We start from the raw sequence: 22,920 nt of genomic DNA on the forward strand, positions 1-22,920 counted from the left end.
TGTGGTCGTGTTAGCATGTTAATACTGTGGATATCATCATACACTGAGCAGTTATAAAGTATATATGAAGTATTGCTATAAACTTTCTATCTGCCCCGATCCCCTCTTCTTTCCTGAAGGTGCTGGCTAGCATGTTTCTTCTGCTACCTGACACAAGCGGGTGTGACCCTGGACAGTGGATCTATGGGGGTGTCGCACTCGGGCATTGCCACGTACAGCTAGATTGCAATGAAGAGTAGGAACTCTGGCTTATTTGTCACCTCCCTCACCCTGAGGCACTGGGGCCAGACGCAGCACCGCCTCCCCCCAGCGCCCACCCCACTGCCGCCTGACTGCTACCTCAGCAGAGACTGGACCAAACCTGGGGTCTCCCTGGTCTGTATGGCATTGGTTGATGTATTTACTCTCAGAGCCATGGGGGGGGGGGGGGGAAGGCAGCTAAGATAAACTTTTGCGTCAATTTTTGCAAAGATAATGACAGACGATGATCTATTACTCGGGTCTTCATACCAACGTGTAATTGCTGGACAGTGCTTACAAATCTGCCTAGGGTTCCCGTGTCCCAACCCTGTTCAGCTTACTGTTTGCTGTGTTATTGCTTACTGTCCAAGAACTGTGTCGGGGGAATCTATAATTAATACCACACAGACAGCGGCATCTTCAACCTTCTTCATCTGTGAGCTAAAATAATAACTTGCATTTATAAGAACATAAAAATTATGCCTTTCAATAAGATCATGACTGATCTTCTGCCTTAACTCCACTTTCCTGCACTGGCCCCATATCCCTTGATTCCCTTAATATTCAAAAATCTATCGATCTCTGTCTTGAATATACTCAACGACTGAGCCTCCACAGCCCTCTGGGGTAGAGAATTCTAAAGATTCACCACCCTCTGAGTGAAAATATAGCCCCTTTAATGTAGTAAAATGTCCCAAGTACTACACAGGAACATTAGCAAACAAATTTGACAGGTGACCAAAAGCTTGTCAAAGATGTAGGTTTTAAGGAGAGTTTTAAAGGAGGAGGGAGAGGTGGTAATGCAGTAACCATTCACGACATGCTCTTTGCCGATGACTGCACGTCACTCCCCACACCCTCAGGCGCATTCAGCTTCTTGCTGACTGCTTTGCTCGGACGGTAGAGTTTTTGGTCTTGCAATCTACTAAAGGATTGAAGTCATGGTCCAGTCCATACCTGGTCACCCTGTGGTTACCATCCATAACGTACCATTTAAGGTCATGGACAAAATCTGCTATCTCGGTGGCTTTCACTTGCACAGTGCCCAATTGATAGTGGCATTCACTGAATTGGCAGAGCTAGCACCGCCTTTGGCAAACTGGAGCAGAGACTCTGGCAGCGATGAGAGGTTCATCTGCCAACAAAAGTCAGTATATACCAAGCTGCTGTCCTCACTGCCCTACTACATGAATCAGAGTTGTGGGACTGCTACAGCAGTCATATGAAGCGACGTGACCATTTCCACCTGTGCTGTCAACGGCACATCACTGGCATCAAGTGGCAAGACAAGGTGCCTAATGTCCTCAATACTGCAATATAACTGGAATTGAGGCCACAATCAAAAAGATCCATTTGTGGCCATGTTCGCATGCCTGATTATAGAACTCCCAAAGACACCTTCTACGGTAAGCTGCAATTTGGATCATCATAAGAGGCAGGCAGATGAAACTCTTGAAAGACACACTAAAAGCCACTGTGAAATCTTGCAATATTAACCCCATCACCTGGGAAGGCACAGCTACCAATGGACCACGATGGTGGGATGTGTGCGGGTCAGTTTGAATGAATTTGAGACTACGAGGTTGCGAGATCTGGCACACGAGGCAACTTTTCTATCTACTTCATCTGGCTTTCAGTGCGATATGTGCAGCCCAATCTCTGCGTTCAGAATTGGTCTCATCTTTATCAATAGCACCCATAACAATGCAGATTCATCCGTTCATTCAACGGGAGACTCCATCATCAAATCACTTGGGGAAGTCCAAAACTAGGAACCATAAGTATAAGATAGTCACTAATAAGGAGTTCTGTACCCAGAGAGTGGTTAGAATGTGGAAGTCGTTACCACAAGGAGTAGCTGAGATAAACAGTATTGACACATTTAAGGGGAAGCTGAATATGAAGGATAAAGGAACAGAAGGTTACAGTGTTACAGTGAGATGAAATAGAAAGATTTGCATTTAAATAGTGCCTTTAACAAGGGGGCATAAATTTAAAGTTATTGGTAGAAGGTTTACTGGGGATTTAGGGGAAATTTCTTCACCCAGAAGGTTGTGGGGATTTGGAACTCACTGCCTGAAAGGGTGGTAAAGGCAGAAACCCTCACCACATTTAAAAAGTTTTGAATGTGCACTTGAAGTGCTGTAACCTGCAGGGCTACGGACCTAGAGCTGGAAAGCCTCATGTTAGCCGGCATGGACACGATGGTCCAAAATGGCCTCCTTCTCTGCTGTAAATTTCTATGATTCTATCATTCTTTCACGACCGCAGGATGTCTCCAAGCGCTTTACAGCCAATGAAGTACTTTTTGGAATGTAGTCACTGTTGTAATGCGGGAAACATGGCAGCCAATTTTGCGCACAGCAAGCTCCCACAAAAGCAATGACCAGATAATCTGTTTGTGTTATGTTGATTGAGGGATAAATATTGACCTGGACACCAGGGATAACCCCCCCCGCTCTGCTTCGAAATAGTGCTGTGGGATCTTTTACGTCGCCCTGAGAGGGCAGACAGGGCCTCAGTTTAATGTCTCATCCGAAAGACGGCACCTCCGACAGTGCAGTACTCCCTCAGTACTGCACTAAAGTGTCAACCTAGATTTATATGCTCAAGTTCCTGGAGTGAGGCTTGAACCCACAACCTTCTGACTCATAAGCAAGTGTGCTGCCAACTGAGCCACAGCTGACACTTAAATAGGGTGGGAGGAGACTTGTGTAGAGAGTAACACTAGCATAGACCAGTTGGGCGGAATGGTCTGTTCCTATGCTGTTGTTTCTATATAAGTGATGTAAAATGTATTTGTTCCCCCATGCTTGTGATGGTTTGTCTCAAATTGTGAATGAAACAATTAATATCCAAGGCAGATGTCATTGGCCCCGAATTTGGTGGAAGCTAAGTTCCGCCCCATTCTGCCCAAAGGACTGCTGAGATACCTGACGGTACTTTGGGTGGGAGTTACGTGGAAAAGTCCTGGAAAGACCGTCCGGCGGCAAAAAAGTGACTTGCGCCCTGAATCTGGGCAGCAGCGGGCAGGAGCTCCCAATCTCGGCAGCAAATACAATCCATGGCAAAAAACCGCCAAGGATTGAGTCGGGCCCAGCGAGGGGGAACAGATAAAATTTAAAATTTTCAAAAAATAAAAAAAACACTGGAAAACCTTCAGGGGACCCCATCCATCTGAAGTGCCAGGAAAAAAATTAAGAAAAGAAGTTTACTAACTTTTTTTTTTTTGCAGGTCTTCTTACTTACCGTTGAGGTTAGACCTGCCTCCGTGCCGCGGTCCTTCCCCTGCTGCAGCGGACTCCCGCCCGGACCAAACTGGCAGCTCGGCGGGCGGGAGGACACTTACGTGAGTTGCGGGCCAACAGACATCAGCGGATGGCTCCCAGCGGTACCCCCTCCCCGCCGGCTGGAGGCCTCCACCAAACTCGCTCGGAGGGTACACAGCCCAGAAAACTCAGTGGCAGCGGGCGGTAGCGGGCGATAAGGCTACCATGTTCGGGGCCATTGTTTATAGGCCAGTGGCGAATCAGTGCAAGTCAAAGTCAATTCCAAAGAACAATGAACCTGTGAAAGAGCTGAAGGGCAAACAAAAACAGAAATCACATGTGATTCATCGGGCAGTGAAGATGCAGCTGAAGGGTTGAGATTTGAATCCCGGGCATTATCAGAAAAGGCATTTTGAATCCATTTTAATTACAGAGTAGTTAAGCAGGAGGTGTCATTAATGTTGCGTAACACAGGAATACCAAACATCAACGGAGTGGGTGGGGGAGAGAGGGTGCAAATACAATCCACAAAGTCCCGGGCGATCCGGTCCGCGAAGTCCGGGCAATCCGGTCCGCGAAGTCCGGGCGATCCGGTCCGCGAAGTCCGGGCGATCCGGTCCACGAAGTCCCAGGCGATCCGGTCCGCGAAGTCCGGGCGATCCGGTCCGCGAACTCCAGTCCGGGTATCTATTGTGTTTGGATTTCTTATTTGTTGCCTTGTCCTGTTTGAATTTTGTGATCCTAATCTTTACAAAGGGCCATAGGTAGTGCTGTTACCTCCTCAGTAGATAAATCCTAAATCACACATTGTAAACCTTGTCCTCGGCCGACACCCACACGCGCACTTCCAACAGGGTTGCTGAACAGTGATCAGCAGTGAGCTGCTGCAGGAGCGTCCTGCCCCGAATAGAGTGGCCCGAGCTGAGATCGGGGATCAAGACTCCGATCTTGTGGCTCAGCAACTTGCTGCCTAAACTCACTGAGCACCAAGTGTATCTGTTCGATTTGCTTGATTTGCTACTCTGGTCAGTTTAACAACACGTTTGGTGTATTGTGTATTGTGAGACGACATTAGTTGTGATCTAAGAGCTAAGATTACGTAACGGGTGGGCCGTGAAAAGGCTGTCATCCACTGCCTCAGAACTGGTCGTGGTTGATGCTGCCACCTTCTCCATAGATGGAAGATTAAAGCCTCCCCATCATGTGACTGTGGGGCTCCTAACCAAACCCTGGGGCATATCGTTGAGCACTGCCCTCAGAGGAAATTCACAGGCAGTCTACAAGATATCTACGCTGTTACACCAAAAGCTTTGGCCTGGATACTTGACTTCGATATTGACATTTGATTTGCTTTGCTACAACCATACGGGGGAAGAAGAAGAACAGACTTACTAATATTGTTAAAGGAAACATGAGGGTAGCACACCGTTCAATGGGAAACACCCATCAACAACCAACATGTTGGCCCAGGGACATTCGAGGGGCAGTCATTTCCTTTCAATTCCAAGTTCCATTATCATAAAACTCAAGTAATTACTTACATGCCGTTTTATTAAGATGCCTTTTTTATAACTATTTTCTGAGTATATTATTTCAACTATGTAACAAAGCAACGCATACAGAATCCACAGCCCCAGTCCCTACAAACGTACAGCTTCTCACAAATGGGCTAGTGCTGCAACGACCCCTTCAGCACAGCAACAGTGCAAAAGCAATCATTCGGAATTGTTCTGGACAGAGGAAAGGACAAAAGTAGTGAGGTAAAAAGAAAGCTGTTTATCTGGAAATAAAATACCTCAAAAGTTTTCAGCTCCTGTCAAGGGTTTTGGCTCCCAGCTGACTAACACTGGGAAAAGAAACTTTACTTTCAATCTGTTTCAGTTTATTGAACTCGAAACAATAAAGATCAACTATAGTTTTGTGCTGGTGCAAAACCAGCTTCACTGCATAATAACATTTGCTCTCCTGGTATCCCACAAGAACATTGTGTTACAGACACAACGACACGTGTTTAAATAAGAGTACAAATGAAATAATTGCATAACCGATTTAAAGGGGAAGGGTTCCCTATCTGTTGTGTAATCTGAAGTGTTGATACTTAGAATTGCACTTTTCAGAGTCCATTTTGCTGCAGTTCATGCTCTAGAGGTCGAGGTTAGAGGTAGTACGAGGGGCTTTCCAACGTGATCTTGTGAATGGGACTGGGACTTTGTGACGTTACTTCAGAACAACTAAACAATGCAGAGGCTCCAAACAGCAGCTCTGTTCCCCATATCTCCCTGTCACTAAACCCACAAACGGAATGTCCCCCACACTCAGGCTTGGATATCTTTTGATGAGCAATCTGATAAGTGACAATCTATGTTTGCACCCCTACCTGTGGCAATGAGAATTTACAGACTGGTGTTTTTAAATTGGGAAATCAAGATGAGATCCAAGACCAAGGTTGAATAGGGTAAAAAAAAAGGGAGAGAAGATAAATCAGGAAGTAGTAATTAGAGCCGAGTTTGGGTTTAAAAGCCTGAAGACAGTAAAAGGAAGAAAAGGCGGAGGAAGATAAGGGGTTGCACAACTCTGACGTCCTGGGAAAGAATTGGCCTGGATTTTGCGATCGGTATGACAGCATACTGACGCCTTTGAAATGAACAGCAAGTTCGGGATTTCCGCATATGCGCTAAATCCCAAATTTGCGATCTGTCAAGTTCCGACTTGTAAATTTTACAGCTGGTGCAAACTGTCATGTATTCAACCAGCATTGTAACCCATGTATAATCTGACCTAAGTTGTACACTGTGAGAACAATGACCACTAGGTGGGAGACACTCCTAACCTGGGCCTTCAGGTACAAAAGGGGAAGCTCCACCCACCTTCATCACTTGGAGTGCTAAGGAATAAAGGACAGGTCACAGACTGACCTCTCAAGCATGGGCCTCGTGTGCATTTATACTGTATAGTAAGGACCTATCACAAACAGGTGCAGGGCCTGTTTGCTTAGCGTAAGGGGATACCACCTGACAAATCCGAGTAATTTTAAAAGCAATATAAAGCTATGTCATAAAGAATGATTTCTCAGGTTTTTAAAATGTTTTTGCTGGGAGGAAAAAAAATGAAAATGTAAGTGACTTACAAAATGCATTCTGCACACAACCCGACCCCAAATCACACATTTAAGTTATTTTCGAAGTACTAAAGTGCAAGGACTAACTATCTCTAACTTTAAAGTAATGTTAAACCTTTAACCCTCATTTAAATCTTGTCAGGATTTAAAGGTTAATTTAGTTTGGGATTAACTTAATAAATATCAAGAGAAATATTTGCAGTTCTGCATGCTTCTGCATTTATAACTCTTAGATGTCAGCATGAGTGTCATTCTTGCAGCCCTCAACAAATACTTCGATGCAAATTCTGCTAGACATTGTGTGTGCTGATTGGAGCACCGGCCCACGTGCTCCCAGGTACGCTTACCACACGGTACGCCCCTGGGATCCGTGGGCCAATACACGCCGCTCAACTCTGCAGTTTTTTGTTTGGGGCCTCACAACAGGTCAGTGCACATTCGGTTCTGATGCCGGCGACATGATCCTTCATTATGCTGCCAACCGCAAAATCCGGGCCACAAGTACTTGTAACTTGCCCAAGAGAGCTGATGGAAAAACATAGGAGCAGTACTTAAGTCTTGGAAGGTCTTCAGCCATTTTAGAAAGCTAAGGGTTGTTGAGTGAAAAAAGGTTTGGCACAAACGAGGAAAGCAAGCTCTTTGGAGGCAGCTTTAGTAACGGAGCTGTTGATGTCCCATTTGTGATTAGAGAAGATACCGAGACCAAGACCCATCGAAGATAAGAAATGGCAGCTTCTGGTTAGACGAGAGAAATGAAGAAACAATGCCTTTTGAAGAATTGAAAGAAACCAGATTTTCATTGACCCATTATAGAGCATAGAAGAGATTATGATGTTCCGTGACCTCCGGAAGTCATATTTACGCTAAGAATTATTTTTAATGAAAAGAAGTATAGTGTAGTGATTCCGCCATTGCACTGTGAGAACTGGTGCAATCTGATGAACATAGAATGGAATCATTGACGAAAGAGTAGGTAGGGTTGGGAGTGAGTGGGGAAGGCCATTGATACAAAGAGAGGACAGAGATCTGGGGAAGCCCTAATCAAGGGATATGGAGCAGGGGTGAGAAAACGGAGCTGAGGTACAGATCAGCCAATGATCTAATTCAATGGCGGAGCAGGACCGAGGGGTTTAGTGGCTTGCTCCTGTTCCAATGTTCTCAAGATAATGAAAAAAAGTCAAGAGGGTGAGCCATCAATGACAGCACAGACTGAATAATTTGAAAGGAAATGATACTGCTGGGGTAAGATGCCATATGATGGTAATTTGTTTCGAAGTGCACAGTGCCTGCTCCGGTCAAAGACTGAAGATGTCCAAGTCAATTATAGATGATTTGCCAATGTGTTCAAAAGCAGGCTTCCAGAGCTTTTTGTCACAGGTACCAAGATCATCAGTGGACCAGTCATGCTGGAAATCATGTGGCCTTATACATTGGCTATTGGATAGTATGAAAGTTAACATTTTTCATGGACTATCTTCGGTAGGAATTAATCCAGCTTGGGGAATCAATGTTAAATTAGCTAGCAGGATTATCTTAGCTGCAAAAGCAAAATCAAATCATAATAAATCGAAAATGGTGCCTGTGGTGGGGAGAGCAGCGACTGTGGAGAGTTCTCTAAGAGTCTGTCCGGGGTCCCCTGCTGTTCACACTATTCATACATAGGAAGGGACTTCTTGTAATATTAGAAAATTTGTTGCTGACACCAAGCTGCGATGAGCACCTTAACACCTTTGTATGAAATTCCATCATCGGCTATTTTAACAATTATATTAGAATAGTAGACAGAGGACTCTCGTGCAAGGGGCCTTAATATTATCACAGCATTATAAGCAATGGCTGGTGCATTTTAATGTACAGTAGAACGGGAAAGGCAAATCATGTACACAATGAGAGGAAGCTCATTATCAAAAGAAGAAAAGGATTTGGAGGAAAAGAATTAAACACTGCATTTTCCAATATTCATGTGTAAAGGTGCATGTTTTGTGTAAGAACCTCATGATTTAATGTCATGCAGCGTTCAGCTTTTTTAATATTCACTGAAAATATTCATTAATAAGAATCTATTATGAACAAGGGTAATCACATACCAGAATGTACCTCAAGGGCATTTGACCAAGTCTAAACAAGTTACTGTAAAGCTAGACATTCTGAGATACAGTATAATTCATGAGACTGGGGACTCGAGGCTAAAACATGTCAAAAATATTCTGTGTGTTTAACTCTTGGGTCCCTGGTCATGTGAAATGCTGTGTTACCTTCTTTCAGTCTATGGCTGTTTCTCAGGGTTACAGCATTTTAATTTTAGTCAGTTGACTGTGTAAAAGAAATAAAGACCTTGCATTTCTATAACACCTTTTACCTCAGGACATCCCAAAGCACTCTCTAACCAATGAAGTGTATTTCAAGCATAGTCGCTGTTCTAACAGGGAAACACGGCAGCCCATTTGTGCACAGCAAACTCCCACAAACAGCAATGAGATAAATAACAGATCATTTGTTTTGTTGGTTTTGGTTGAGGGATAAATGTGGGCCAGAACACTGGGAAAACGCACCTGCTCTTCTTCAAATCATGCCATGGGATCTTTTACATCCACCCGAGAGGACAGAGGGCACCTCGGTTTAATGTTGCATCTGAAAAATGGCCCCTCTGGCAGTGCAGCTCTCCCTCAGTACTGCATTGGAGAGTAAGCCGAGATTAGGTGCTCAAGTATCTGGAGTTGGGCTTGAACCCAATGCAAACCTTCCCCTATCATGGAGGAAGTTACTGTCTGCTCCAGTAACCAGGTGGTCTTAGGGTTTTCTCGTAGGCTGCTGCATAGAGTGACACCATTATTCTCGGCCAGAATGGAGATGATTGGGTAATTTCCCCATCAATCACGCCTGGAGACCGCACTGCTGTAAGTGACTGGAATTGTTTTGACGCGGATTGTATGGTGTAACTATCCTCCACTCACTGCATTTTGCTAGCGAAATCAACCTGCTTTTATCGGGGGAAGTTGCTGCAGTTTTGTCATGAGTTCGGTTTCCTCAAGTTTGTAGAGATTCTTTTTTTTTAAATAGATTCTGTAGACTGTTTGCTGTTTAAGTAGACCTTGTTTGCTGTAATATACACTGTTTGCTGTGAGTCCTGCTGTAAGTCCCACCCCTCCTTCAGCTCATTGGCTGACATAGTGCAACTCTGGTAGGCAGGCTTCTTAAGGGAGTGTGGTGGTGATCATGTGTTGGCTGTAAGGCTCCCTGTTTACTGTACATTCTGTGCTCGGGTGATCCGGGAAAGACAGAGCACAGGCACTGCATACATACTGCTTGTTAAAATTAAAGTGCCAGCAGCTGCAAATTAAAAATGGTAATCCATCATAAGAATAAAAATTAATAATTCTACAATTTAAAAAAAAAATAATAAGACAAGTGTAATATATTTAAACTTAAATAGATCATTGCTAAGGCCACAATTGGAATATTACAGTTAATTCAATGAGGCTGCTCTCTGGGCTGAGGCCTGATTTTAACTCCAGGTGGATTCCCCGCTCAGGCCTGAGTTAAAACGACAGTCGGGTCTCAATGATGTCATTGGGCCGCAACGTGCATATATGTACAGAAGGAGCTTGTTGGTTCTGGGCACGTGTCGTGGCTGCATTCTCAGCAGAGCAGGTTAAAATTGCAGAGGTTGCGATCAGGGCAGCTTTCAGACAGTGAGAGCCAGTGTGATTTTAACTACCATCTAGTGAGGCTTTGCTTCACTCACTATAAACTGTTGTGCGTGGGGCTCAGAATCAAACTCCACAGAAAAAGCAATATATTTGAACCTGGGATTTGGGGCTCTATTTTATGAAGAGTTTTGAACTTGGTTTCAGTAAAGGAGTTGGAAAGGACGAACCATGTTTTCGTTTAATTCTGAGAGGAATTAGCCGTTTAATTTTGACTGCGGCATAAAACCAGAGCACAGGAGAACAAACTTAGCATGACCGAGCAAGGTTTGAGAATAGATATCCCCCACAGAGTTAAGAATATGTGGCGTCAACTCCCAACTAAAGCAGAAAGATCTGTATAGACTGACTCCGTTAAAAAGAGCTGGATAAGTACGTGTTGAGGGTTAGAAGGCCATGTGCAGCTAGAGATAATCAAATACTGGGTGGAACAGGGTGAGCTATGAAACCGTGTAAGCACTGTGCCTACCAGAGCTGGAAATTAGACACATATTCTGCAGCTTTACTTCATTTTACCATGGGAAGGGGAAAACATTTTGAAACTTTGCTTCAGGGGTTGGGATGCTCTGGGTAGGGCATATTGTCCAGGGCCTGTGTAAGGAATTAACCAAATGGCCTTATCTTGTTACATGCTACCTTTACATTCTTTTTTTTCTATGTTTTAGATAGGTCATATAGTTGAGCACTGATGGAACGCTGTCGATGCTGGGATCGGCTATTCCAGTATTGTAACTCCTCACTCACTCTGTTCATTTCAAACCATCAGATTGAAATTTCCCGCCCTTTATTCCAGCTGTCCAAACACTTTGTTTGAAGTCACATCGCCCTCCTTTCAAAGCTGTCTGTTGGCTGCAATAAATCTTTATCACCAATTGTGTTCGGTGTACTTGTAACGTTTCCTCTTTCTGATATGGCCAAGTATCTGTGGCATCCAGTGTTTTTCTGCTTCCTAATTGGTTATTTCCTTTTGCCTAAATGATCTGATTTGCCAGTCACATTCTGCAGCCAAATCAATGGAAGACCAATCACTTTCTGCAAAAGAAAAAATCAACCTATCAAATTCCAGAAACCAGACAGAATTCGTCCGGTGGGAATTCCCCTACTGGCTGACACATTCCTGGTGACCCCCTGCAATTATTGATATGCTTTCAGGGACCTCATATAAATAGCGATACATTCCCAGTGACCCACTGTAAATACTGACACTCTCCCAGGAAACTCCTGTAATTACTGCCAGTGACCCCTTAGAAATACTGACACACTCCCAATAACCCCCTGTAAATACCGGCACACTCCAGGTAACCCCCTGTAACTAATGGCACGCTCCAGCTAACCCCCATATAAATACTGGCACATTCCAGATAACCCCCTGTAAATACCGGCACACTCCTAGGGAACTCCTATAATTCCAACTTTTTGAAGGAAGACTAAAATAATTACCCTTCTGAAGCAGGGACTTGTGAAGCCTCCAGGTACCACCCAATCTCCTTACTTTGTGCTGGAGAGGCTACTACTCCACAGACTAGCCCCCATCATCGAGCCAACCATTCCTAAGGAGCAAGCGGGCTTCCGGAGCGGCTGTAACTGATCAAGCGGTAGCTTTAACAATGCACAACGAAGCAGGTTTCCAGCACAGCTCAAGACCGCCGTAGCAGCCGTGGACCTGTCAGCGGCGTATGACACAGTATGAAAACATGAAATGCTTTTCAAGCTCTCCACCATTTTACCCTGCAGAACAACGATCCATCTTCTCAACTCCATGCTTAGCAACCGACGCTTCCGTGTGTACTCTGGCACCCAGAAGAGCAGATATAGGACATTGAATAACGGACTCCCACAGGGTTCTGTCCTGGCACCTATGTTATTCAATGTTTACACCAGTGATCTGCCCGAAACAGAGATCTGCAAGTTCGTATATGCTGATGACATTACCATGGCCACGCAAAACATGAATCTGTCCACCACTGACGAGACCCTGACCAGTAGATGGAGGCCTACTTTTGCCGATGGCGACTTTGGCCAAACCCACAAAAGACTGTCACCGCAACATTCCACCTCAACAAACCAAGCTTTGAAAGTCTCCTTTTGCAGTGCAGAGGTAAACCATGCTAAAAAAACCCTCCTATTTTAGGAGTCATGCTTGATCGCACCCTGTCACATAGACAACATCTCCAGAACCTTGGGAAGAAACTAAAGAGTAGGGTCAACTTGATCCAGAAACTCGCCAGATCCACATGGGGAGCAGATGCTCAAACCCTCCATAAGGCAGCACTCGCCCTGGTGTACTCTACAGCCGAGTACTACTCTCCGGCATGGCTATCAAGTCCGCATGTCAAATCCGTTGATATCCAGCTGAATTCTACTATGAGAATTATTATCACCGGTATACTTTTATCGACACCAACACTTTGGCTGCCCGTGCTTGTAAATATTGCACCACCACACCTGTGCCGTGAATATGCAGTCTCCAGAGAATACAACCGCTGCACCAGCAAAGACATGCCGATCCAGGCCGACTTGAACAACCTACCACCAACCCGTCTCAAATCTAGAAGGCTATTTTGGACCGTCGCCGAAGCCCTTCAGCGATCTCCCCTCAGCCTTGATGACCGATGGCAACATGCTTAGAAGAACTGAGACATACGGAATGGATTCCTTATAGAGGACCCCACAGTACAACCTGAAGGATCAAACCTTCCTCGCAAACTGTGGACAACCGTCAACCGCCTCAGAACTGGTCATGATAGATGCTGCCACCTTCTCCATAGGTGGAAGATTAAAGCATCCCCATTATGTGTCTGTGGAGCTCCTAACCAGACCCTGGAGCAAATCACTGAGCACTGCTCTCAGAGTAAATTTGTAGGCAGTCTACAAGGTGTCCATGCTGTTACACCGGAAGCTTTGGCCTGGATATCCAACTTAGATATTTTATATTTGATTTGCTTTACTGCTACCATAATGAAAGAAGATGACTGCCAGTGACCCCCTGTAAATACCGGCAGACTCCCAGTGGCTCATAAATACTGACACACTCCCAGTGACCCCCTGTAAATACCAGCACACTCCCAGGGAACTCTTACAAATACACTCAGTAACCCCCTGCAGATACTGACATGCTCCCAAGGACCATTGACATAACTTTTGAAAGACAAAATACATCAAAGAAAGCTATGCTATCAATGCAAAAAATGGGTTTCTTTTTATCAATACAGTAAAAGAATCAACATGAGCAAGAAAGTAAATAAATCTGCTGACAGACGGAGGGAAATATGATGACCTTGCAGACTCTCTGGCATCCTCTCGCATAACAAATAAGGTCAGGTGTCCCTCCCCCACCCCCCGCGCTGTTGGAAAATGTATGGTCTGATCCAGCAATGAAAGAAAGGCGAGGTACTGGATGCCTGTGGAACTGTATCCAATGAGAGCTCAAGCCTTTAGGACTGGAGGAAAAAAAGGGAAAATATTGCAGAGGAAAATAGTATTCACAAACACCTAACAAATTGGGCAGACACAGAAACAACATAAGACAGTGTATTTTCATATACAAGATGCAGAACAATATATATGCAAAATATTTTCAAATAAGAGACAAATCCATAATCAATGCACAATGATTAATTTCAAGGTAGGTTTATATTGATTTAACATGCTACAATAAAATATTCCTGGTCATTCATAATTGCTTAAATTAAACTAATTGAATTTCAGAATATTATAAGTACCCCTCGACCTGCAGCTACATGATTTAATTCTTACGTGTCGTTACTTTAAAAATAAACATATGTCACTTGACATTCTGGAATTGTACTTAAAAAATTTCAACTGTGGGAGTGCTGCACTGTCGGAGGTGCCGTCCTTTGGTTGAGGCGTTAAACCGAGGCCCCGTTTTCTCTCGGTAGAATGTAAAAGATCCCACAACACTTTCAGAACAAGATAGTTCTCCTGTCGTGGCCAATATTTCTCCCTCAACTAACACCACCAAAAAGAGATGTTCTGGTCATTTATCACATAGCCGTTTGTGGAAACTTACTGTACACTAATTGGCTATTGCGTCTATATATTACAACAGTGATTATACTTTAAAAGCACTTCATTGGCTGTGAAGTGTTTTGGGATGTCCTGAGGATGTGAAAGATGCTATATAAATGCAAGTTCCTTTCTTTCTCTTTCTCTCTCTCTCTCTCTCTCTCTCTCTCTCTCTCTCACTTCAAAGCAGAGCATCTGGTGATAGGTGGGAAAGGCCCATGCAGGTCCACTGTTTTTGAATAAAAATCTTGATTACCTGCACCAAGTTCACTTCAGCACATTGAGGTTTACATGTGGCAAATTGCAAAGTGCACATCTAAGGATTCTTGAAAATCTTTACCATTCAATAACATTGCACCCAGCAGTAAAGGAATTAGACTTTCAGTCAGGCCAAGAAGACTCAGTGACTAGATGGCTAGTTTATTGAGATGTTGCCCGTATCGCCAGTGCTACAGCAAATCCCCGAGAAGAATTCCCAGACTCGCTCTGAGAGAACTTATATTTTTATGCATTAATCCAGTACAAATTGTGTTGTATCTGGGAACGTTGCTCTTTGTTACTGTGTTGTATATCTGGGACAAACATTGCATTGTGTTTCTATAGCTTCACTCCAAGGCCTCCATCTTATTATTTTATAAAATTAAATTTACGCTTATTTAAAACAAACTTGTATACAATTTCTGTTATCTGATATAAAAGATGAAATAAACATAGTGAGACAGGAAGTATTAAGGGGTTTAGCATCTTTGTGGATAAACCCTCAGGTCCAGATGAAATGTATCCCAGGCAGTTAAGAGAGGAAATAGCAGAGACTCTGACCATCATTTTCCAATCTTCTCTGACTACAGGTGTGGTACCAGAGGACTGCTAACATTGTACTGTTGTTTAAAAAAGGGAGAAAGGGATAGACCGAGTAATTACAGCCAGTCACCCTAACCTCGGTGGTGGGAAAATTATTGGAAAAAATTCTGAGGATCAAGAAAAATCTTCATTTAATCAAGGACAGTCAGCGTGGATTTGTTAAGGGAAAGTCGTGTCTGACTAACTTAATTGAATTTTTTGAGCAGGTAACAAGGAGGGTCGATGAGGGGTAGTACATTTGATGTAGTCTATATGCATTTTAGCAAGGCTTTTGATAAGGTCCCACATGGCAGACTGGTCATGAAAGTAAAAGTCCATGGGATCCAGGGCAAAGCAGCAAGTTTGGATCCAAAATTGGCTCAGAGGCAGGAAGCAAAGCGTAATGGTTGATGGGTGTATTTGTGACTGGAAGGATGTTTCCAGTGGGATTCCGCAGGGCTCTGTACTAGGTCCCTTGCTTTTTATGGTGTATATCAATAATTTAGACTTGAATGTGGGAGATATGATTAAAAAGTTTGCAGATGAAAAAAGAAATGGCCATGTGTTTGATAATGAAGTAGAAAGCTGTAGACTGCAGGAAGTTATTAATGAACTGGTCAGGTGGGCAGAACAGTGGCAAATAGAATTCAAGGTGTGAGGTAATGCATTTGAGGAGGGTTAACAAGGCAAGGGAATACACAAATTGTAGGACACTGAGAAGTGCAGAGGAACAAAAGGACCTTGGAGTGCATGTCCACAGATACCTGAAAGGTAGCAGGACAGGTAGATAAAGTGGTTAAGAAGGCATACAGAATACTTGCCTATTTGGCTATGAGGAAAGATTGGAGATGCTGGGTCTGTTTTCTTTGGAACAGAGGAGGCTGAGGGGAGATCTGATTGAGGTGTATAAAATTATGAGGGACCTGGATAGGAAGGACCTGTTTCCCTTGGCAGAGGGATCAACAACCAGGGGCCATAGATTTAAAGTAATTGGGGGGAGGTTTAGAGGAGATAGGAGGGGAAATTTCTTCACCCAGAGGGTGGTGGGGGTCTGGAACTCACTACCTGAAAGGGTGGTAGAGGCAGAAACCCTCACCACATTTAAAAGATACTTGGATGTGCCATAATCTACAGGGCTACGGGCCAAGAGCTGGAAAGTGGGATTAGGCTGGATAGCTCTTGGTCGGCCGGCACGGACACGATGGACTGAAATAGCTTCCTTCTGTGCTGTAAATTTCTATGATTCTATAATTAGCTGAGGCATAGAATACAAGAGCAGGGAGATTATGCTTGAACTGTTTAAAATACTAGTTATGCCACAGCTAGAATACGGCGTGCAGTTCTGGTCACCATGTAACAGGAAAGATGTGATTGCACTCTAGAGGGCACAGAGGAGATTTACTAGGTTGTTGCCTGGACTGGAGAATTTTAGCAATGAGGAAAGATTGGATAGGCTGGGCTTGTTTTTTTTGGAACAGAGGAGGCTGAGAGGAGACCTTATTGAGGTGTATAAAATTATGAGGGGTCTAGATAGGGTGGATAGGACAGGCCTATTTCCCCTAGCAGAGAGGTCAACAACCAGGGGGCATAGATTTAAAGTAATTGGTAGGAGGTTTAGAGACCATTTGAAGGGAAATGTTTTCAACCAGAGGGTGGGGATCTGGAACTCAGTGCGTGAAAGGGTGGTAGAGGCAGAAACCCTCACCACATTTAAAAAATACCTGGATATGCACTTGGCGTGCTGTAACCTACAAGGCTACGGTCCAAGAGCTGGAAAGTGGGATTAGGCTGGGTAGCTCTTTGTCAGCCCGCACGGACAGGATGGGCTGAAATGGCCTCCTTCCGTGCTGTAAATTTCTATGATTCTATATATATAATCTGATACATGTTGAGGGAGCAAGGGTTATGGCGAGAAAGCAGGAAGGGGGTACTGAAGTTTCATGTTCAGCCATGAACTCATTGAATGGCGGTGCAGGCTAGAAGGGCTGAATGGCCTGCTCCTGCACCTATTTTCTATGTTTCTAACTCCAAATAATTCTATTACCATATTAATAATGGAGAACAGGGAAATGGCAGAGACATTGAACAAATATTTTGTATCGATCTTCACGGTAGAAGACACTAAAAACATCTCGAGCGGATAATCAAGGGGCTATAGGTAGGGAGAAACTTAATACAATCACTATCACTAATGAAGTAGTACTAGGTAAAGTAATGGGACTAAAAGCAGACAAGTCCCCTGGATCTGATGCCTTACATTCTAGGGTCTTAAGAGAAGTCGCTGCAAGATAGTGGATGCATTGGTTGTAATCTACCAAAATTCCCTGGATTCTGGGATGGTCCCAGCAGATTGGAAAACCGCAAATTTTAACGCACCTATTTAAAAAAGGAGGCAGACAAAAAGCAGGAAACTAATTTTATGAAAGCGAAATCATGTTTGACAAACTTGCTGGAGTTCTTTGAGGGTGTAATGAGCAGGGTGGATAAGGGGAACCAGTAGATATGGTGTATTTGGGTTTCCAGAAGGCATTCGATAAGGTGCCATATGAAAGGTTACTGCACAAGATAAAAGCTCACAGGGTTGGGAGTAATATATTAGCATGGATAGAGGATTGGCTAACTAACAGAAAACAGAGAGTCGGGATAAATGGGTAATTTTCCAGTTGCCAAACAGTGACTAATTTGGCAAAAATTTGGCAGATGGAGTATAATGTGGGAAAATGTGAAGTTATCCACTTTGGCGGAAATAATAGAAAAGCAAATTATAATTTAAATGGAGAAAAATTGCAAAGTGCTGCAGTACAGAGAGATCTGGGGGTCCTTGTGCATGAAGCACAAAATGTTAGTATGCAGGTACAGCAAGTAATCAGGAAGGCAAATGGAATATTGGCCTTTATTGCAAGGGGGATAGAGTATAAAAGCAAAGAAGTCCTGCTACAACTGTCCAGGATATTAGTGAGGCCACACCTGGAGTACTGCTTACAGTTTTTGTCTCCGTATTTAAGGAAGGATATACTTGCATTGGAGGCTGTTCAGAGAAGGTTCACGAGGTTGATTCTGGAGATGAAGGGTTTGACTTATGAGGATAGGTTGAGTAGGTTGCGCCTATACACATTGGAGAGGTGATCTTATTGAAACTTATAAGGTAATGAGGGGGCTCGACAAGTTGGGATGCAGAGAGGATATTTCCACTCATAGGGGAAACTAAAACTAGGGGGCATAGTCTCAGCATAAGGGACTGCCGATTTAAAACTGAGATGAGGAGAAATTTCTTCTCTCGGAGGGTTGTAAATCTATAGAATTCTCTGCCCCAGAGAGCTGTGGAGGTTGCGTCGTTGAATATATTTAAGGCGGAGATGGACAGATTTTTGAGCGATAAGGGAGTAACGGGTTATGGTGAGCGGGCAGGGAAGTGGAGCTGAGTCCATGGCCAGATCAGCCATGATCTTATTAAATGGTGGAGCAGGCTCAAGGGGACAAATGGCCAACTCCTGCTCTTATTTCTTATGTTCTTATCTTTTAATAAAAAGAGATTGCCTTGTTGGTAATGTTTGTGGAGCTGGTGGGCATTTCTATAACAAGCACCAACAGGTTATGGATTTACATCATTGTCACTTTTAATTCAGAGTCACATCAAATCATTCACTTTTTTAGCACCAATCCCCCCCCCCCATGTTATTTATGCAGTTTCATTGAAATTGCTGGATAATGCAATATTTCATTACCAAAAAAAATCCCAAATGTGACTTAGTCTCATTATCTGTTTGCTGTATAACTGGATTGTTAGAATTGGTGTGCGAGTTTCTCTGGACATCGTGAAGCGCGTCATAACTGTACTGAATATTTATTTCCTTTAGTATTTGTAGCCTGACTAGGAATACTGAACAGAGAGAAATCTCACCCGGTGACCAGAAGAATTCCCGATCCGCTCCCCACACATATATAGCTCGGTATATTGGAAGCTTTGTCGAGTTTTGCTGGTGTGGGAGCTTTGCACTCGGGCACACGGTGACATTCTGCTCAGCACCGCAGCCTCCAGCAGTTGCTCCATAAAGTTTGCACAACATTGGTAAACAACATGCTAATGCTTGTTTTTGATCGATGTTGCGTCGATAGCTGCCTCGTCACTGACGCGCAGTCACATCTTGAAGTGTTGCAGCTTGCATTGTGTGGAGATGGAAATGCATCAGCACTTCAGTGTGCAGAGGACAGAGAGAGAGAGAGCTGGATTCCCCGAATGATCATTAAAGTCACTTCATTCCAGTCTCTAAATCCAGCTCAAAATCCGTCGCTCGTCACCACAATGATTCATTAGTTTGCCTGGTGGGGCACTCATCCTGACTGGATTACACGTCCACTGCCTCATCTCCATCCAACACACAAGCAGCTCCAGCAAACCTACTATCTCAAGGATGTGACTTCAAGAACAGCTCGGTGCCTTAGTAGGAGGTACATTTGATGGGACCGTTTCTGGACGGAATAAACCCTTGTGTAGCCACCTGTGAGGAAATATGGGGAACTGTGTTAAGTCACCACTCCGAAATCTGTCTAAAAAGGTATGCCGCACAGTTTGCAACAATTGTTTCTTTGTTTTGGTAACATCTAAATACTGTGCAAGTGGCGTCTCAGTATTGAGTGAGGTTGTGTGTGTATAACCTGACGCACAGTGCGATGCTCATTAAAATGCATGTTGGAAAACAATTTATTTGTAGCAAGACAACTATCTTGAGTTTTATTGGAGTATTAAGTGCTTTGTGAAATCTAAATACATTTTAAAATCGTGACTGCACCCTATAAAGTATTGCTTTGTATTATGACTGAACTGGTCTGGGAGCAGTCGGCTCGGCGTTGTGCACGTGTTCTAGTCCCCCAAGTACGGTTGCGAATTAAAAGACATATTTTCAACAGCATGTTTGCATCACTAAACAGTATTCTGTGCAGATTCTTTGTACAGTGCTGCTTCGGGGCTGCATGTGCATTGAATATTCAAAAAGTGTATCGAAGGGAAGAAAAATGCAAATCCGTGCAATGTTTGCCCGCATGTGAGAACTTTTTTGAGCTCAATTGTAACCCAATTGTTTTTAAAACATCGAATGTCATGCATGTGAGCCATTTATTTTTTAAAAATCAGCATTTTGTTTCAAAAAAGAGAGAAATAAATGTCCAGCTGGCTGGGTTCTAATCTATTTTGTGTGTGCTGATGATTGGGGTGCAAAAGATTCGGCATGAGGAGAAAAGCAGCTACAGAGTAGTGAGGACGAGCGAGGACGCAGTGGGAGCAGGAACAGGAGCGGCAGCAGCGCCTCCTGCAGGCAGCGAGTACCAGGAGCCCCTATTCGCCCTCGCTCACAACTGTGCGCTGGTGCACAACCTCCTCGGGCCAGCCTGCATATTCCTCAGGAAAGGATTCGCAGAGAGGCAGGCTGTACGTAAGTCTCAACTGGAAATTATGCATCCATCAGAAAATCTGTCTCTCCATTCCCACCCCCATTTCATTCAGTCCCTTGCCGCATTCTCTCTCTCATTCCCTCCCCATCCTGATCTGTCTGGACAGTGTGAACAATCTCAGCTCATTTGCAACAAGCAGATTAAATATTCAATGCTTTTGCAGGTCAAATGCTTGTTTTTTTTTAAGTAATATAACAATTATGAAATTTTTTCACAAATCGTTTTTGAAATAACATTAAAAGCAGAGCACACGACGTGTTTAAAGCTTTCCCCCTCAGTGCATTTAGTATGAAGTACTGGTTCCCTTTTATTTACATTCACCTCCAGCTACAGTCCAGGGCATCATTTGTTTTCAATTGCATGGAGTGTTTAGTGCGGACAGTTACGTTTCTAACCAAAGGGAGTGGTGGCCAAAAGTATCATTTTAATAACCAACTAGTCACAAGATCTTTAAGCAAGGCCTGACTTTTATTAGCAAGAAAAAGGCCTCGTTGATGTGACATTCTTGGCGTTTGGCGCGACGACCCGCCTGCACGCCCCCATCCTGTTTTCCGCCAAGTGACCTCGATCTGCCGCCGCACTGGGGAGGCCAGCCTCCCAGCAGACGCCAGCTTTAGGAGCCTGAATCCCGCCTCAAGGCACTCAGTGGGGAGCTTTTAACTTTCACTGGATCAACGCCTAATCTTCCCTGATCACCCAGGAGCTTTAATCCTCTCACATTCTCCCTACGCGATGCATCTTTTAAAATAAAATGGGGTTAAGTCCAGGGGCGGGGGGGGGGGGTCTGAAGACTCCTCAGAATTGTCAGAATTTGCCACCCAAAACTTTCCAGGTGCTCGGGCCTGCCCAGTGCTTCCATTATTTTCTGTTCTTACTGCAGATTTCCTGCACTTGGAAGAGTCTTTTTCAACATTTAAAATGCACCATATATTCATCTAACATTCTTAAACAAAGGGTTTGTCCAATGTAATTCATCACTTGCCATTGTCACCATGGTGTATGAGAATCTGGTTTGGATGGCATAATTTCGTCAACTTTCATCTGTGTCACTTTTTTATGTGTTTTATGCAGGACTGGGACAGTTTGAAGGGACAGTGTCTTTTATGAGGCATTGCAAGGAAGTGGCACACAAGCCTTTCATAACATAGGGCTGATATGCCCTTACTATACAGTATAAATGCACATGAGACCCATACTTGAGAGAAGGTCACTCTGTGACCAGTTACATTTATTACCAAGACCTCAAGTGATGAAGGTGGATGGAGCTTCCCCTTTTATACCTGAACGTCCAGGTTAGGAGTGTCTCCCACAAGTTCACCCCCTTGTGGTCAATGTTCTCAAGGTGTACAACTTAGGTCAGCTTATACATGGGTTACAATGATAGTTGAATACATGACATCACCTGCGCCCCCCCCCCCCCGCCCCCAAAGTCTTATTGGGATCACAGGTTAAGTCTCTCTGGTGGTTTACGCTCCCTTGTAGAGCGCCTGAGTTGGGACTCCGGTTGTTGGGCGCTTGCCTGAGTGTCTGCTGTTTGTGGTGCCTCAGGCCTGTCCGGAGTGCCCACAGTGACTGGGCTCTCCTCCACTTGGTTCCAGTATTCGGTCACCTGTGGTGGAGTAAACTCTACGTCGTGTTCTTCCTCTGCTTCTTCTATGGGGTTGCTGAACCTCCTTTTAGTTTGATCCACGTGTTTGCAGCAGATTTGTCCATTGGTAAGTTTAACTACCAAAACCCTATTCCCCTCTTTGGCAATCACAGTGCCTGCAAGCCATTTGGGCCCTGCAGCGTAATTAAGGACAAAAACAGGGTCATTGACATCAATACATCGCGCCCTCACATTCCTGTCATGGTAGTCACATTGTGACTGACGCCTGCTCTCAACAATTTCTTTCATAGTAGGGTGTATAAGGGACAACGTAGTTTTGAGCGTCCTTTTCATTAGCAGCTCTGCGGGTGGAACCGCTGTGAACGAGTGTGGTCGGGATCTATTGGCCAACAGGCGGCATAATAAGCGGCTTTGTAGGGAACCCCCTTGGATTCTGAGCATCCCCTGTTTGATTATCTGCACTGCTCGTTCCGCCTGGCCTTTTGAGGCCGGCTTGAACGGTGCCGTTCTGACATGGTTGATTCCATTGCCTGTCATGAAGTCCTGGAATTCAGTGCTTGTGAAGCACGGGCAATTGTCGCTGACCAAGACATCCGGTAGACCATGGGCGGCGAACATTGCCCGTAGACTTTCTACCGTGGCAGAGGATGTGCTTGAATTTAA

At 44.2% G+C, this 22,920-nt stretch overlaps 1 protein-coding gene across 3 annotated transcripts in view; it reads left to right on the forward strand.

Annotated features, from left to right (window-relative positions):
• LOC139268874 (calcium-binding protein 1-like) overlaps window positions 1-22,920 on the forward strand; it is a 127,980-nt gene that overhangs the window by 52,140 nt on the left and 52,920 nt on the right. The window contains exons 1-2 of one of the 3 annotated variants that reach the window (XM_070887669.1): window positions 19,413-19,756; window positions 20,419-20,625. The exons of 1 other annotated variant lie outside the window; for it this stretch is intronic. In XM_070887669.1, the coding sequence (XP_070743770.1) occupies window positions 19,712-19,756; window positions 20,419-20,625 (252 nt within the window). In that variant the 5' untranslated portion in view covers window positions 19,413-19,711. Of the gene's footprint in view, window positions 1-19,412; window positions 19,757-20,418; window positions 20,626-22,920 lie in introns of those variants that run through there. One more of the 3 variants, XM_070887670.1, reaches the window with a different exon arrangement.

Source organism: Pristiophorus japonicus, chromosome 8 (genome assembly GCF_044704955.1).
Source record: "Pristiophorus japonicus isolate sPriJap1 chromosome 8, sPriJap1.hap1, whole genome shotgun sequence".
In the NCBI taxonomy this organism is placed as follows: Eukaryota; Metazoa; Chordata; class Chondrichthyes; family Pristiophoridae; genus Pristiophorus; species Pristiophorus japonicus.